Here is an 18,983-nt window from a genome sequence, read left to right on the forward strand (position 1 = left end):
TTGGGGTTTCTTTACCTTAATCTCCCTAATTATTTCTGGGTCATTACCTAACACCCAATCCAGAAATGCTGTTCATGGTGAACTCAACACAAGCTGCTCTTGAAAAGCCATTTTGTAGGCATTTTACAAGTTCCTCTCTTGGGATCTAGCACCAACCAGCTTTTCCCAATCTTCCTGCATGTTGAAATGCCCTATGATTTTTGCAACATTGCCCTTTTGACATGCCTTTTTTTTAATCTCCTGTTGTAATTTGTAGCCCACATCATGGTTACTGTTTGAAGGCCTGTATACAATTCCTATTAGGGTGTTATTTTAACCCCTTCACTCTACCCACAAGTATTTTACATCTTCCAATCCCATGTCACCTCTTTCCAAGGAATGATTTAATTTTTTACAGCTACCCCAACCTCTCTGCCTGAAGCCTCATGTGCCACCTAGGCGCTAAGGGTTCAGACGACGACCACAAACCTCTCTGCCTACCTGCTTGTTTTTTTTTGATGTAACGTGTATCCTTTGATGTTAAATCCTATGATCTTTCAGCCACGACTCAGATGCCCACTTAGTACCTGCTGATTTCTATTTGCGCCAGAAGATCATCTGCCTTATTCTGTATTCAGATGTAACGCCCTCAGACCTGGATTCATTACCCCTTTGATTTTGGCCCCCATCACACTTTAAATTATCCCACTGACTGCAATTTTGTCATATCATCTGTCCTTCCTCAGTGCCATACACACTGCATCTAGTTGTATCATCCTGAGTCCATTTCCCACCCCTCTGACTAATTAGTTTAACTCCTCTAGCAAACCTGCCCACCGTGATAGTGGTCCCTCTCGGGTTCAGGTGTGAACTGTCCTTTTTATACAGGTGATGCCTTCCCCAGAAGAGATGCCAATGGTCCAGAAATCTGAAACCATGCCCCCAACACCAATTCCTCAGCCACTCATTCATCTGCTAAATTATCCTATTCTTGCCTTCACTGGCATATGGCACAGGCAGCAATCCAGAGATTACTACTTTGGAGGGCTTGCTTTTCAGCTCTAACTCCCTATATTCTCCAAGAACTCCTCTCTTTCCCTACCTATGTTGTTAGTACTAATGTGTACCATGATTTCATTATGTATGATCATCTTTGTCTATATATCCATCAACCTTTAAAATTGATTACATTTACCCACAACTATCTGAGACAGATTTCCAGAGATGTACTCAGTGGCCGCTTTATTAGGTACACCATACAATTGCTCATTAATGCAACTATCAGCCAATGGTGTGGGAGCAGCTCATTGCATGTCGACAAGATCAAGAGATTCAGTTGTTCAGACCAAACATCAGAATGGGGAAGAAATGTGATTTAAGTGACTTTGACTGTGGAATGGTGGTTGGTACCAGATGGGGTGGTTTGTTGATCTCAGAAACTGCTGATTTCCTGGAATTTAAGTACAACAGAAAACAAAAATCACCCAGTGAGCAGTAGATCTGTGGGTGAAAACGCCTTGTTAATGAGAGAGGTCAAAGGAGAATGGCCAGACTGGTTCAAGCTGACAAAGGCGACATTAACTCAAACAACTATGCTGTTCTGCACACCATTTTTGTAATGCACCTCTGATTGCACATCAAACCTCGCAGTGGATGGGCTACAACAGCAGAAGACAATAAACATTGTTTTTTTATATTTGCCCGATTTTATTTTTTGTGGGGAAGGGGATTTTGGGGGTCAATGTGCCTGTTTGCTTTTTGCCCTTTTTTATGCAGAGAGAGGGGGATTTGGGGGTTGATAATCGTGCTTCCTTTCTTTGTTTTTTTTGGTTTCATGACTACCTGTAGAAGAATTTCAGAGTTGTCTAATTTCATAAGTGAAACTTTGAAAATATAAGAGGTAACTACAAAGTAGCCAACGAGTGAACAGCCTTTAAATGCAAGTTCTCATTCCAGCTCAAAGTGGGCAACTCTATGTCGTCGGGCTTATATATGCTACATTTATTCTTTGTGACAAGAAGGTACAATCTGTTGACATTGGCATGTGTGCTTTTGATGTCTCTAATCTGAAGTCACCATGAATTTCTCATTTTTCCAATCTCCAAGTTAAACAAAATTTTAAAGCTCAAAGTACGTATTTACCATATACAACACTGAAATTCATTTTCTTGTAGGCATACTCAATAAATCCAATAATTATAATAGAATCAATGATGGATCACACTAACTGGGCATACAACCAGCGTGCAAAAGATGAACTGCAAATTCAAAAAAGTAATAATAAGTACACAATAAATATTGAGAAGGAGATGAATCCTTGAAAGTGAGTCCATAGGTTTTTGGAGCATTTCAGTGGGGCAAGTGAAGTTATCCCCAATGGCTCTCAGTCGCTCCTAATTGAACTACCCCTTGTCGGTTGAAACTGTCTTATGTTGTGCTCCCTCTTTCCTTGGTAAAGAAATCAAGAGGATTCCAGATGTACCTTATCAGTAAAACTTTGTTTTTGAATTGCAGCAATTATGGTGATTATTTTTTGTACTTTTCAGCTACTTCATTTTAGGATGTTTGGACAGACGTTTGAGCTTTAGAATCATAAATTATATCTTTAAGTCATGAGACAGTTGGTTGAATTAGACAATGCTAACCAGAAGTTTACCCGTTTTTGACTTGCGTACTACAGGCAGTCCCTGGGTTACGAACGAGTTCCGTTCCTGAGTCTGCCTTAAGTTGGATTTGTACGTAAGTCAGATCAAGTACATCTGGTATTACTTAGCGTCAGTTAGTCAAACGTTTGTCTTAGTATAAAGTATCTATTTTACCTTTCTATGCTTATAAAACACTTAAGAAATGTATGTATTCCAATAATTAAACCACTACATTGCTTAGTAATAATTGTAGCTTTCATCAGGGCCGGGCCTTTCACATGCTCCATTATTCTCACTTTATCCGTTATCCTTTAAAATTTATTCCAACCGTTGACTGACTGTAGCCTAACGCTTTTCCAATGACCGATGGCATTTCACCTCTTTCCAAACGCTTTATTATTTCCACTTTATTTTCAATCGTGATCGCTTCCCGTCAACAGAACAGAAACATTGTGGGTGGTGGGTCCCGTGCTCTGCTGGGTCCTAAGGACCACGGCACTGAATTCCCTGGGTCCTAAAGTCCACTGCACTGAGACAGGTTAAATGGAACAAGTGGAGGCTGTGCTGGGTTTGGGTATTTGATCCACCACAATAATACACATGGGAATTTAAACTGGAGGTGGCAGTGTTTATTTTTTTTACGAGGTTGAGTTGCGAGCTCAACATCAATCTGGCATGGATGGTATGGGAGTCACTGGATCAACATGAATCCAGCACAGGAGCGGTCTGTCACCGGATCGAACTCAGGAACCTCCATTCTCGAGTCTGGCACTGATCTCACTGCGCCATTAGCCAACCGGAATGGGGTGGGAGGGGGTCAAAGTCAGGGAGAATCTTGCTAAGAAAAATTTAAGCCAAAGTTGCACACTCAACAGTGTCAATGGCAATGACAAAATGGTGGATGGCGTTCTCCTTCCTCGGTTTGTAAGTACGAGTTGTCCGTAAGTCAGGTGTTCGTAACTTGTGTACTACCTGTACTATAGGTAACCCATACATTAATACAATGTGATCTTTACAAAGAGCAGTTCATTAATAGTGTATGTTTTACCAGGTAGTGTAAAATTCTGGTACTTTTTCCTGCCTGATTCATTATATCATAAGTAGTTGTGTTTAAATTAGTTACTCAGCTTTTGCAGCCTTTAAGCATTGCATCTCTGCCTTTAGTAACAACATCCATGGTAATTATGATATGCTAAGCAAAGGTATTGTCAGCATGAATCTTAAGAGCTAAAATGCACCTGAGCAACCTCTGCTCCTAATGGTGTGTCATCATGGTATGATGGTCATTGTTAATCTGGTGTGCCTATAGCTCGGTTCCCAAACTTGAGGATTGTTTCACTGTTTTCTGACTGCACGCTAAATTAAATGGCATGTTCTATTGGATCTTTGATAGCCAATTTTCTTGAACCTGGGGCAATGGTCTTAGTGTAATATTGTTCAGGGGGAAAAATAAAAAGAAACCTGAAGAGGCCATTTCATTGTGAAATGAAACTTAATTCTTTATATTGTGTAATGTGTTTCTAATGTCCTACTAAAACCAAAAGCAAATTTAAGAATAAAAAAAGCAATGTCATGATAATGGTGAAAAGTAAACTTTAATCTTCTAGGGATGTTCATGCCCACTGTTGCTTGTAGAGATGCTCATACCATCTCTTCATCCTCATGATAGTAAGAGTTGTTTTGGAATGTTATAAGGTCACTTGAATATGAGGTATTGTAGCGGTGTGCTACACGCAGCGCTAAAATTACGACATGGAGTCGGTAACTGCAGTCGAAGGAAAAAACTTTATTCGAAAACTTCAGCCTCACTTTTAAGCCTCTGTCAACCGGCCCCCCATGGCGCAGAGGCTCCAAAGCTCTGTGCTCGCAAACCCCCGTAGGCTATCTAATTGTGAGTCGGTTCGGATACGCTAGGAAATGGGTCGCCACATAACCCCCCCCCCCCCAGAACCGGCGATACACCCCCCAATGTCCACAGTCTGGGCCAGAACCTGCTTGGGAGGTCGGCCTCTGCGCCGAGGCGCCGGAAACTCGGCCGGTTGCGCCAGGTCCACATGGGCCGGCTTGAGGCGGTCCACCGTGAAAACCTCCTCCTTCCCCCCAACGTCCAGCACGAACGTGGACCCGTTGTTCCGGAGCACCATAAACGGCCCCACGTATGGCCGCTGCAGCGGTGGCCGATGCCCGCCCCTTCGTACAAACACAAACTTACAGTTCTGTAGGTCTTTGGGTACGCAGGTCGGGTGCCGCCCATGCTGTGAAGTGGGTATGGGGGCCAGGTTACCGAGCTTCTCGCGAAGTCTGCCCAGGACTGCTGCGGGTTCTTCCTCTTGCCCCCTTGGGGCTGGTAGGAACTCCCCGGGGACGACCAGGGGCGCGCCGTATACCAACTCGGCCGACGAGGCGTGCAGGTCGTCCTTGGGCGCTGTGCGGATGCCGAGTAGGACCCAGGGAAGCTCGTCCGCCCAGTTGGCTCCTCGCAGGCGGGCCATGAGGGCCGACTTCAGGTGACGGTGGAAACGCTCCACTAGCCCATTCGACTGTGGGTGGTAGGCAGTTGTGTGGTGCAGCTGAGTCCCCAAAAGGCTGGCCACAGCTGACCACAGGCTGGAGGTGAACTGGGCGCCTCTGTCGGAGGTAATGTGGGCTGGTACACCAAAGCGAGATATCCAGGTGGCGATCAGGGCTCGGGCGCAAGATTCGGAGGTGGTGTCGGTGAGCGGGACCGCCTCTGGCCATCTTGTGAACCGGTCCACGATAGTCAGGAGGTAACGCGCTCCGCGCGACACTGGCAGGGAGTCCACAATATCCACATGAATGTGGTCGAAACGCCGGTGGGCGGGATGGAACTGCTGCGGTGGGGCTTTGGTGTGCCGCTGCACCTTGGCCGTCTGGCAGTGCATGCATGTTCTGGCCCATTCACTGACCTGTCCGTGCCAAACGAACCTGCTGGAAACCATCCGGACAGTTGTCCGGATGGAGGGATGCGCCAAGTTATGAATGGAGTCGAAAACGCGGCGCCGCCATGCTGTCGGGACGACGGGACGAGGCTGGCCGGTGGCGACGTCACAGAGTAGGGTCCTCTCACCCGGGCCCACGGGGAGGTCCTGGAGCTGCAGACCGGAGACTGCGGTCCTGTAACTCGGAATCTCCTCATCCGCCTGCTGTGCCTCTGCCAGCGCCTCAAAGTCTACCCCTTGGGAAAGGGCATGAACGGTAGGGCGAGAGAGCGCATCCGCCACGACATTGTCCTTACCCGAGACGTGCCGGACATCCGTCGTGTATTCAGAGATGTAGGACAGGTGGCGTTGCTGGCGGGATGACCAGGGGTCGGATGCTTTCGTAAACGCAAAGGTAAGCGGTTTGTGGTCCGTGAACGCGGTGAAGGGCCGACCTTCTAGGAAGTACCTGAAATGCCGGATTGCCAGGTAGAGCGCCAACAGTTCCCGGTCGAAAGCACTGTACTTAAGCTCGGGTGGTCGCAGGTGTTTGCTGAAAAACGCCAGGGGTTGCCAGCGACCTGCGATGAGTTGCTCCAGCACCCCACCCACTGCCGTGTTGGATGCGTCCACTGTGAGGGCGGTAGGGGTGTCCATTCTGGGATGTACTAGCATTGCGGCGTCCGCCAAAGCTTCCTTCGTTTGAACGAAAGCAGCGGTGGACTCCTCATCCCAGGTAATGTCCTTGCTCGGACCCGACATCAGGACGAACAGGGGGCGCATGATCCGGGCAGCTGAAGGGAGGAAGCGGCGGTAGAAATTGACCATACCTACGAATTCCTGAAGGCCTTTGATTGTGCTGGGTCGGGGGAAGTGGCGGACTGCTTCTACCTTAGCGGGCAGAGGGGTTGCCCTGTCTTTAGTAATTCTGTGGCCCAGGAAGTCAATGGTATCGAGTCCGAAATGGCATTTGGCAGAGTTGATTGTAAGACCGTACTCACTCAGTCGGGCGCAGAGTTGACGGAGGTGGGACAGATGCTCCTGACGACTGCCGCTGGCTATGAGGATGTCATCCAAATAGATGAACGCGAAGTCCAGGTCCCGTCCCACCGCGTCCATTAACCGCTGGAATGTCTGTGTGGCATTCTTCAGGCCGAACGGCATGCGGAGGAAATCGAAAAGGCCAAATGGGGTGATGAGAGCCATTTTGGGGACGTCGTCAGGATGCATCGGGATTTGATGGTATCCCCGGACGAGATCTACCTTGGAGAAGATCCGTGCGCCGTGCAGGTTTGCCGCAAAGTCCTGAATGTGCGGCACAGGGTAGCGGTCCAGTGTGGTAGCCTCGTTCAGCCTGCGGTAGTCGCCGCACGGTCTCCAGCCCCCCGTCGCTTTGGGCACCATGTGCAGGGGGGAAGCCCATGGGCTGTCGGACCGCCGGATGATCCCCAATTCCTCCATCCTCTGGAACTCCTCCTTCGCCAGTCGGAGCTTGTCCGGGGGAAGCCGCCGAGCACGGGCATGGAGGGGTGGTCACTGGGTCGGGATGTGGTGCTGTACGCCGTGCCTGGGTATGGCTGCTGTGAACTGCGGTGCCAGAACCGATGGGAACTCCGCCAGGACCCTGGTGAAGTCGTTGTCGGACAGCGTGATGGAGCCGAGGTGAGGGGCCGGCAACTGGGCTGCACCCAGGGAGAACGTCTGAAAGGTCTCGGCGTGTACCAGTCTCTTCCTGGGCAGGTCGACCAGCAGGCTGTGAGCCCGCAAAAAATCCGCACCCAGAAGCGGTTGGGCTACGGCGGCCAGTGTGAAGTCCCACGTGAACTGGCTGGAGCCGTAGGTCCTTACGGTGCTGCCATTCACGGCCCTCAGGGGGGGACCCGATGCCCTGCTGCGGGTGTCGTAACTCGTCGGAGGTAAAACGCTGATCTCAGCCCCAGTATCGACCAAAAACTGGCGTCCCGACCTTCTATCCCACACATACAGGAGGCTATCCCGATGGCCAGCCGCCGTAGCCATCAGCAGCGGCTGGCCCTGGCGTTTCCCGGGAACTTGCAGGGCGGGCGACAACGGCGGGCTTCTGCACCCCACCGCTGGTGGTAGAAGCACCAGTGTTCATTGGGCCGGGGGTTGGCGGGCTCTGCGGCCGGGCCTGGACTGGTTTGCTGCCGGGAGCTGGGCTGGGAGATCCGTGCGATGGACGCCCCGCTCACCTTTTTGGCGTTCCACAGCAAGTCCGCCCGGGCTGCCACCTTCCGGGGGTCACTGAAATCCGCGTCGGACAGCAGCAGGCGGATGTCCTCGGGCAGCTGCTCCAGGAATGCCTGCTCAAACATGAGGCAGGGTGTGTGTCCGTCGGCGAGAGACAACATCTCATTCATTAAAGCCGATGGAGGTCTGTCGCCCAAGCCATCCAGGTGCAGTAAACGGGCAGCCCGCTCGCGCCGTGAGAGTCCGAAAGTCCTGAGGAGCAGGGCTTTGAATTCCGTGTACTTGCCGTCTGCCGGGGGCGACTGTACGAACTCCGTGACCTGGGCCGCTGTGTCCTGGTCGAGGGAGCTCACCACGTAGTAGTAGCGGGTGTCTTCTGAGGTGATCTGGCGAACGTGGAATTGGGCTTCGGCTTGCTGGAACCATAGGTCCGGGCGCTGTGTCCAGAAACCTGGCAGTTTCAACGAAACCACATGAACAGAGGCGGCATCGGTCATTTCTGCTCCAAAAATCGTTTGGACCGTCGGGGTCACCAATTGTAGCGGTGTGCTACACGCAGCGCTAAAATTACGACACGGAGTCGGTAACTGCAGTCGAAGGAAAAAACTTTATTCGAAAACTTCAGCCTCACTTTTAAGCCTCTGTCAACCGGCCCCCCATGGCGCAGAGGCTCCAAAGCTCTGTGCTCGCAAACCCCCGTAGGCTATCTAATTGTGAGTCGGTTCGGATACGCTAGGAAATGGGTCGCCACAGTATCTGTCTGTTGCAGCTCAGACTGTAGACTTAACTGCATTTCCAGGAGAAGTTGGTGGATGGAGAGCTTTACATGACCAAAACCAATTGCAGCACCTCATTTGTTCAGCTTGTGTTTGGGTCATTGTATTGCAAACAACTTTGTGCTGTTGAAGTGATCAAAGGATAATTGCATTAACCTTAAATGTTTTAAATTGTGCACGTTTTTACAAATGTTTAAGGATTAAATTTTGGCTTGGTTGTGAAAGGGTTTTGCAAATGTTTACTTCTGTTGAGAAGTTTTGAATGACCCTTTACACTTGAAAAATTCTCTGCTTAAGCTGTTTTTATTTTTATTGTGTAAACAAAGTCCTCTATAAGGAACTGGAACCTTGAACATGACTCACCAGGAAGGCAGAGAACTTGTGACTTCCGTGCTTGTGCAATGAGTATTGTGTGCCACGATGAGTATCTGTATTCCTATGTGTTTTAAAAGCTTGTTTTCCTTTGAATTGACACATGACTGAGATTGTTATAGGAGAACATTGAACTTCGTTAAGCTTTTAATTTGGTATAATCAAGCCTCTTTTACTATCTGTCCTTCCCACAAGTTCTTGTTCTTCCAGTGCTGTTTCTTCAGCAATATTCATGAATGTAAATTAGTCATTCACATTTGGGGTGGGAAATAACTGTCAGGTCACCTTTTGCCCTCCTAGAGAATGCCAGCAGTCAGTGTCTGCAAGAAATTATTGGATGGGTCTCAACATCTCATTACTATTGCTAAACCCAGGACTGGCTGAACTACTTCCCCCAATCACTGGTACCAGGAATCAAAACTTTGTTTCTGATAATAATAGGCACTTTGGTAAATGTTTTCTCTGTTCATCTTTCAGTGATGATTGTGGGCAGAAGCTACAGTGTATGCTGCTTATAGGTCAGATGGTGGGATCATAGTGGTTAGGATCAAATGTTTTACTCAAAGCTGAGAACTGTTTGTGTTGGGAATAAAATGCTTCTCATTTTGTACTGAGTAGTTTATTCATTGGTTAGAGTGCAGACATAAAGGAAAGCTAGCATTTTTCACACATTTCTAATTGCCCAATGATGTTGGTGAGCTGCTTTTGTGAGCTGAAAGTCCTTCTGATGAAGATCTTTAGCGATCAGATTAGCTTGTCAGTACCAACACAAATGCAGCAATATACTAAATAAAGATTATCTCTACCACATGTACATTGAAGTTTACAGTGAAATGCTGTGTTTTCCATGAATGATAAGCACAGTCAGAGGTGGGCCGAGGCAGCCTACAACTGTCACCATGTTTCTGGTGCCAACGTAGCATGCCCACAACTTACTAACCCTAACTCGTCCATCTTTGTAATGTGGGAGGAAAATGGAGCACTGGAGGAAACCCATACAAACACGGGAAAAACATACAAACCTACAGTGGCGACAGTTGAACCCTGATTTTACAGCTAGTGCTGTAAAGTGTTCACTGCCTGCTACACTCTGGTGTAATTCTTGCCTAGTTTGTTATGCACGTTGGAATATGTATCAAAGCTTTGCTAGACCAATCTGAAACTAACCCCACTTTTTAGTATTTTGCTTGCACTGGGATAATAAACATCCTTTCTTCTGCAGTCATTGTAAAGAAAAGCTGATGGTAGAATTGGGATGTAACTGATGCAGGATTGGAGTTGACAGTAGAGTTGAGTCTTGTTTCCATGTACTGTATTTCTGATTTCTTTCAGTAACTTTTTTTGATTGGAGAAGGTTAGAATTTAAGATTTCCTGTGTCACTATAAAAATGGGAGAGCTTTGGATTTAACTTACTCAGGATTTCACCTTCAAGTTGCCAATGAACTTTAGAGTTTCTTTCCCCTACTATTTGAGGTTTTGACTGAACTTGATTTTTTTTCGGGCTGCTTCAACCATCGTTCATATTGAAAGTTGTTCAAATTATTCACTTTCCCCAGGTATAATCAAGACCTCTGGTTATTATTGTTGATTAAACCAATACCCAATGTAATAATTGTGCAGAAATGTTGAAGACTGTTCATAAACTTAAAACTCAAATCTTCTGATTTTTTTTTAAGCAATAGAAGTTATTAAGTTCTTGAACTTTCAGTTGAAGGTGTCTCGATATATGTGCCTTGATATGAATTCAGGTTGGTAACATTCAATGTCCTGTTACACTCAAGTTCATAGATGAAACAGTCATTTTTGGAAAACCATAATTGAATCAATTTGTTGAATTCTGCTATAGTTTCTAGAACATTCTAGAATTAAATATAAGTGCATATTAATTAAAGCACATTTAAGTACAGTGCCTTTTAAGTACAAAATTCTGGGGTGTTGATAGGATTGATAGCAGGGTATTGTTTCCGCCACCTGGAAATTTAGAATTGGGAGTGGAAGGAAAGAGTTTGCATGTGGTATAATCCAGGGCAAGGTGTTGGACTGAAATGTAAATCTTTGCAATTTTATGCTGCAGAGGTTGTGGATACCGAGTTGCTGTGTAGATTTAAAGCTCAGATTTATAGATTTTTGGAAACTAAAAGCATCAGTGTTTGGGAATGGAGGATGAAAGTGAGCATCATTGATCATGATTTTTATTGAATGATGGGGCTTTCTTAAAGGAACACAGAGCTTGTTGCTTTTGTTGTATGTTCTTAAATAACGACAAGTGAAGACATATACCTAAATGGGAGGGGGTGGGGAGAGAGGTGCAGTGAGGAGGAGGCAGGGGAACCATGGGTCAGGTGTTCAATACAAAATTAGATATCAAAATGAGTTTTAAAGGTTCAAGTGAAACTTCATCTTATTTCCTTTGTTACATTGTCCAATGGTATTGAGACCAATTGTAGAACAGAAAAGTAAGTGTTATTAAAGACTTCCAGCACCCAGGGCATGCACTTTTCTCAATGTTACCATCAGGTAGGAGGTACAGAAGCCTGAAGGCACACACTCAGCGATTCAGGAACAGCTTCTTCCCCTCTGCCATCCGATTCCTAAATGGACTTTGAAGCTTTGGATACCACCTCACTTAAAATATACAGTATTTCTGTTTTTGCACATTTTTAATCTATTCAATATATAATTGATTTACTTATGTTTTATTTTATTATTATTTTTCTCTCTGCTAGATTATGTATTGCATTGAATTGCTGCTGCTAAGTTAACAAATTTCATGTCACATGCCAGTGATAATAAACCGGGCTAAAATGTAGCGGGCTTTGGAAAGTTAGGATGAAAACTTAATGCTGGAAATGGTCAGTTCGGGCACATCTGCAAAGAGAACAACTCAGATCATTTTACAGGTCAGTGACCTTCCCTCAGAACAGGTAAATATAAAGGGATGAAACTTGTTCTCTTTTGCTGAATAAAGTGAGTAATGAAGGGTATTGAAAGAGTGGATGGAGACTAAGAGAGATTGAATAACACTTGTGGTTGTGTTGGCTGAAAGGGTAGTCAGGACATTTCCGGGAGGTATAAATAACAGATATAAAATCTGATGTGTGAGAAATGAGTGTCTTGGGTAGATGAGGAGATGACTGTGTTAGAACAAACAAATAGAAATGACTGGAGTGTCTGGTTATCTGAAATTGTTGAAATCAGTAGCTGCTATGTGCCTGTCACAAGATGTCTAATGCATAGTTTAAAATTAATGCTAATCCCTCGCAGCAAACCCAAGAAAAGTGGTCTAGCTGCAGCCATCAAGAGAAATTAAAGATTGTATAGCTCTTCAATTGATCTAATATTGTGTTGCCCAAAAGAGTAACTTGGACTGGGAGCATTACAGAAATCAATAGAGGAACATGACATTGCTAAGGGAAAAAGAAAATGGTATACACGACAACACAGAGTCTCGGCCTAAAACGTTGATGTTTACTCCTTTCCATAGATACTGCCTGGCACGCTGAGTTCAATCAGCATTTTGTGTGTGTTGCTTAGATTTTCAGTATCTGCATATTTTCTCTTGTTTGTAATTGTATACATAATTAGTTTAACAAAAAAATGTAAAAGTAGAGGAGCTCTTCTGGATATGTAAATTAGGTTAACTAAGTACTATCCTTTTTTGGTGTACACTCAATCATCAAAGAGTCAGACAATGACAATCTCAGCAAGGGAGAGTCTGACTAACTACCCTTGATACTGAATGGCATTCCACCTAAGTCAGTTTCCTTGGGGACACATTTGACTAGAAACTGAACAGGAGCAGCTATGTACATACCAAAACTATGAGAGCATGTCAGAGGCTGTAAATCCAGAAAGGCTGACATACCATAATGAGTTCCCTGATCTTTCTGATGTTGAGTGCAGGAATGTTGCTGTGGCACCGCTCAACCAGTCAACTCCACTTCACTTCACTACACTACCTCGTTGCCATCTGAGATTCTGCCAGCAGCAGGCGTCATCGGCAATTTTGCACCGTGAGTGTGGTGAGAGTAGCACGGTGGGCTAACCGTGCATCATTGATGTGTGTCTGTGTCAGTGAAGATTTTTTAAACCAATCAGCACTGATAAGTTGAGGATCCAGTGGCAGAGGGAAGTACAGAGGCACAAATTTAAAAGCTTTTTGATTGTTACTGGGGGGATGATACTGTTGAATACTGAGCTGTAGTTGATGAACAGCAGCCTGATGTACAGTAGGTGTTTGGGCACTCCAAAGCTGAGTGGAGAGCAAGTGAGAATGTCTGCTGTAGACCTTTTGTGTGCTAGGGAAATTGCAATGGGTCCAGTTCCTTGCTCAGGCAGGAGTTAATTCTAGCTATTGCCAACTTCTCAAAGTACATCATCACAGTAGATTAGGCAGATCAGCCATAGATTAGATGGAGCAGATCAGCTTTATCACTTTACTTATTGAGATACCGCATGGAATAAGACCTATCAGCCCTTAGTCATTCCGCCCAGCAAACCCTGATTTAACCGTAGCTTAATCACGGGATAATTTACAATAACCAGTTAGTCTACCAAACAGTAAATCTTTGAACTGTGGGAGGAAGCCCGTGCAGTCACAGAAAGAATGTGAAAACTCCTTACAGGCAGCGCCAGGAATTGAATTGCTGGTTACCGATACTGTAAAGCATTGTGCCACCCTTACCACTTGGACACTGGTATGTTTGCCCTTTTGAAGTAGGTAGTTAATTCTGACTGCAGCAAGAGATTGAAGATGTCCTTGAACATGCCAACCAGTTGATTGGCACATTTTTGGTACCCTGCCAAGTAAACCATCCCAAGACATCAAGCCACAATGGTTTACCCTCTTGGAGGGTGTATTGCTGTTCTGATGTTAGCTTCAAAGACCTATCACAAGGTCACCGGATGCTAAGAGGATTCAATGCTGGTCTCCCTTCCAAAGCATGTCTAAAAGGTTATTGGGGTCATTGGGGTGTGAAGCATTACTGCCCTTGTGCTTTTAGGTTTTGCCTTGGAGTTTGTGATGGCATGGAAACACTCCCACAACAGTTGTACATCGAATTATGTCATTGATTTCATGTGAAATTGCCTTTTGCTCTCAAAGGCTTTCTGCAGGTGGTTGTTGGACTTGTAGGGTTTTAGGTTGCCAGTCTTCAATGCTGTAGGTCTAATCATCAGCAGACTATGGATCTCCTGGTTCATCTAGGATTTCTGATTGGGTATGTTTGGCCTGCTCTTGAAAGCACTTATCATCTACACAGGTCTCGTTGAAGTCAGTGACAGCTTGGTATATTCATTCATTCAGAAAGATGTGAATGAATCCAAATATGACCCAGTCCACCAGGGTCATGTGCCACTGCTCTACCTTTACCATCCCTTTGCAGTGCTGACCACTGGTGCTGTGGTCTATATATGCTGGGGTGATCGGACTTGCCAAAGTGGAGGTGTGAGATGGCATGGTAAGTGTTCTTGATGGAGGTGGCAGAGTAGTCAAGTGTTGGCCCCTCTGGTTCTGCAGGTGGTAATTTGATGATAGTTTCAGACTTCAAGCTAGCCTGGTTGAAGTCCACTGCAATGATTGGGAAGGCATCAGGGTGTATTGTCTCATGCCTGTTGACCGCAGTGCTAAGCTCCAGTGCCAGCTCAACATGTTGAGGTAATTGGAGCGTTGAGGCTAGTTGAGCAGCAGAGATAAAGAATGGGAGTCCTATCTTTGGTATGGCTGGATGGAGAAATGATAAGAACATGGGAGCAGGGCATGAAACATAGGTGCAGGTACCATACGAGAGAAGAAAAGAAACTTAAGTTGGGAAGTGATTTCTGTGGGACAAGAACATTGAGATGATTGTACTAGAGTATTCTTGAATCTCAGGGAGGAATGAGAAATGAACAGTGCAGTTGAGGGTTGGATGTGACAGAAGGAAGAAATAAATTATATGTCTGGAAGAGGGGGAGGACTAGTAGAGTGTTCTTTGGGTCATACTCCATGGGGAGGTGTGAGGAGACATGGAGAGCTGGTTTATTTGAAGCCTCATGCAGACCAGAGATCAGTTTGTTAAACAGCAGCACCACTCTTGTCAGCGGGTCTGCTGAGAATGTTGATTGTGCTCCTTGGTATGAAGTTCAAAGGATAGTAGGGTTATAGTTAGTGGATGGCAAAATTGAAGCAGTGTCATACTGGCAGTTTGTGATGAAGGATTGTTGTACCCTTGACTTATCAGAAATTCACTCTTTTGACAAAATCAAATATTTTGTCATTGAATTAAATTATTCCACAGAAAATGTTGAACAGTGTTTACATAAATGCATATTTACTGTCAACACATCACTCCTTTGTCATATTTGGAATAATTTCTTGTTTTTGAGTGGCATTAAGCTGTAAGTTCTGTGATGGTACAGTATGTCTCACTTCCAGTGAGTGCACCTGTCACATTGTGATGTTGGATTCTTTGTCTGCAGAGCCCTCAACTCAAACTCCTTTGCATAAACTAAAGGATTTCCAAACACAGGTACAATTATTATGAGCTAAAAGAAAATACCATCGAGTTGTAAGCAAGTGAGTCATCCACTGCAGAAACCGAAGGTTGAGGAATGAATTCTAGTTCTTTCTGACATGAAAAGTTTTTCCCAAGGTTTCCCACTGAAGCTGGAGAGATGTTGATGGAGCTAAATTGAGGGTTGTGGGGAAGAGGGAGAAATGCCTGGTGAAGAGGAAGAAATGGGGTATGGTGCTTGGGTGCAAGAGATAAGTTTGGGGAAAAGGACAAATGGTTCTGGCTGTATCTTCAGTCCAGAATCAAGGTCACCCTGCCCTTGGTTAACAAGCTACCAGACGTAGATAATGCTTCAATACTTGGCCTTTCTTTTGTGGTACAATTTGAGTACTGGGTAGGATCCCCACCCCCATGCACCCTGAACACATGGCCAAGCACTCTTTATTAGGAACACCTACACACTAATGCAAATCGGGTATCCAGTGAAGTATATAATTGAATAGACTTAGCACCAATAAAAGGTCTGTAATATCCTGTCTCTACTGCACATCAAAACCTTGCAACAATTTCTACAATCAAACCTTGTAAAACAGACCTTCTCCAAATTATTGTCCTGCAGTGCTCGAGCACAGCACCTGGTTACCTTGAATGGCAGGAGACTACCTCAAACCTGTTATAAAATCATGGTCCACTGGGCTGTGCTTCTCTCTGCCCACTTGTATGTTTCAGTCAATTATAACAGGCATGTCAAAACTCTGGTGGGGTACCACCAATACCACTTCAACAAATCTTGCTGGTAGGAATTATGAAACAGGATAATTGTCCCCTCCAGGTCCATGTTCTCCAGTATTGAGACACCAGTTATGCTCATCTGGCTTTGATGCATGGGCCATGTTATTCATTTGTTAAATACTGAAATTGTCCCTTAGCAGACTTTCTGTCAGAGAGGAAGTCGTATAGTGTTCTCAAAACCTTGAGAAAAATATAATACTGATTTCCCCATGGCCTTTGACTACTTAGAATGCAGAACCATATGTCAATGTGCTTGATAGTGTCAGGGCATGCAGATCTCTCATACTCTACGTCCCACCAACAAGCTCCTTATGGAAGAGTCAGCAGTTCCATGTGAACTTCTACAAGTAACTCAATACCTACAGAGCTGGAATGGAATACTGAACCCTGTTAGTTATTTGTGTGAAAATGTGTTTAATTTAGCAATGAAAACTGAAAGCATAGTCGCCACTTCCACGCCATCTACAGAATTGCAAAATGCTTTCCTCTGGCAGAGGAATAGGAATGCTTCAACTGCCCCATATTTCATGGAAAGAAAACAGAAGTTAGAACAAGCTGGTTTTCATTGTAGCTAGAAGTAAAAACAACAATCTCCAATCTTGTTTTCTGATTCTATCCTCTGTGGAACAAAATGTCTAACCTCTTTAGTGGAGTGCTGCAAAAGTATTACCGTCAGATAAAAGCTGCTTCTAAGCTTTGTGACACCATAATCAAACAAGCTGTTGTGCATTCATGGTAGTACTCTGAACCTAGGTCAGAGTTGCAAGTCCAGTTCCATAGAATTTCAGGCATATTGAGGATGTACAGCATTATTCAGCTTATCTTCTAGCACTTGATTCATAGCTCTGTAGGTTATCCCTACTCTATCCTTTACTATTAAAGGAAAGCATTCCTGGGATGAGACCTTTGTAGGTTAAGGGAGAGAGAAAACAGACAATCTATACAATTTGGTATTTAGAAAATGAGAGAAGATGAGAATGAAGCCTTTTATGTTCCTACAACCTAAATCTTTGTCTATGAATTACAAAGCCAAGTTTGTGTATCATCTGTACACTGCTTTATCCTACCTCCTTACTTTTAAGGTTAAGTTGTTACGGACATATTGGGCTTACGGGTCTGTTCTTGTGTTCAATGTTAACTCATTAAAATCTGCTACAGGAAACGAGAGACTGAGTACTGAACCCTATAGAACTAAAGCTGGTAGCAAGCATTCTGCTCACAAGAACATCTGACACCTTCAATTTGTGACTTGCCACAGAGGCTCTTCAGGATCTAATTCACCGTCTTTCCTGGGACTCCATGGGCTTTTATTTTGACTTCCCATGAGGGATCTTGTCAAAAATCCATAAAGGCTAAACTAAACACACTACCATCATCAACCCTGTTTGTTACCTTCTCAAAAGCATTCATTTGTAATCTTCTGCAAAATCCTGCTGTCTGTGCTTTTCTACTGTTTTTCAGAATGGATTTCAACGGTTTTCCACCACTGAAGTTACGCTAACTGCTGTAATTACTGGTTTATCCCTTCACTTTTAAATAACAGTATATCAACTAATCCTCTGGCACTACTTTGAGGGGGGAATTGAAAAAATTCAAAGCTCTGCACTTCCTTCCTTTTTTAAAAATAAATGGGTTGGATGCATCATGCACCCTAATGATCTATTTACTTTCACAGATGCTAAGCCCTTTCTGTTTCATAGTGTTTATCCCATCTAATATTTCAATCTATTCCTTTGTAGTTATAACATCACACTGCCTTTTTGTGAGGAAGCCACAAAATGTTAAGAACCTTGCTTCCATTCTCCACCTCCATGAGGAAGTAACCATTTTGGTCTCGACTAAACCTACTCTTTTGAAGAAAAGAGCATCTTTCCCTGGTATATAAGTTGACCCTTAACCACTGGTTCTGAAATATCCACTTTTATCACTTTTCATTCCATTTTCCCCCCACCATTATACCTGTATTTCACCAGTATTTGCCTTGTGTTATATATTTGTGATTTTTCAGTATCTTGTTTGTTTAGTCTTTTGAGTTTGGACATGTTTTCTAGGATCTAAGTTATAATGCCCTAAGCTCAAATTTATACCTCCTTGGTGATGTGGCTGTCTCTCTTGGGCTATCTGGTTGTGATGTAGCCTGCAGCAAGCTAGAGGAACTCAAAAGCCCACTTTGTACATACACTTATTTCATTGTAGGACTTTAAGACCTTTTAATGGACAAACACCTGCAACTGTAATGTGTATTGTGAGGATGAAAATTGAGCACAGCATCTGTAGACAGTTGGGTGTGCAAAGTCAATTGTTCAGTCGCTGATTGTTACATACAGTATCAAAATTAAAAGATGCATTAATATTTTTTTTAATATTGATTAAGTCAAAGATCTGGAAAAGGTCCACTTGTAATAATGTCCAGTGCTAAGTGAAGTGATACCAGGTCATTAAATTGCAGCATACCCAAAAGTCAGTAACCTTTTGCCTTTTTTCATTTGGTGCAAGTTGCATTTATAATTATTCATGGTTAAGTGTAAACAAATTTGCTAATTAAAATGTTCTTTATCGTGGAGGAAATAATTTTTTTACCTCTAATTAGCAGATAAGAAAAGGATATGAATTATTCATTTCATATATTCAGCCTCCAGCTGCTGTACCTGGATCATCTTTCTGTTTGTCAAGAAAGCTTATCCAGTAGGCTTTCAGGCAGCATTTTGTAGGGTGCAAGTGAGTTTTTCCAGCAACCAATCCAGTTTATTTTCCTGTTTGAAATTTGGGTGTGT

At 44.3% G+C, this 18,983-nt stretch overlaps 1 protein-coding gene across 3 annotated transcripts in view; it reads left to right on the forward strand.

Moving 5' to 3' along the window:
- The window catches only part of LOC132399399 (3-phosphoinositide-dependent protein kinase 1-like), an 82,651-nt gene that overhangs the window by 29,306 nt on the left and 34,362 nt on the right, over window positions 1-18,983 (forward strand). The window contains exon 1 of one of the 3 annotated variants that reach the window (XM_059979694.1): window positions 11,687-11,823. The exons of the other annotated variants lie outside the window; for them this stretch is intronic. Coding sequence (XP_059835677.1) covers window positions 11,764-11,823 — 60 coding nt within the window. The 5' untranslated portion in view covers window positions 11,687-11,763. Of the gene's footprint in view, window positions 1-11,686; window positions 11,824-18,983 lie in introns of those variants that run through there. 3 annotated transcript variants of the gene reach the window in all.

The sequence above is a fragment of the Hypanus sabinus genome, chromosome 9 (genome assembly GCF_030144855.1).
Source record: "Hypanus sabinus isolate sHypSab1 chromosome 9, sHypSab1.hap1, whole genome shotgun sequence".
Taxonomy (NCBI): domain Eukaryota; kingdom Metazoa; phylum Chordata; class Chondrichthyes; order Myliobatiformes; family Dasyatidae; genus Hypanus; species Hypanus sabinus.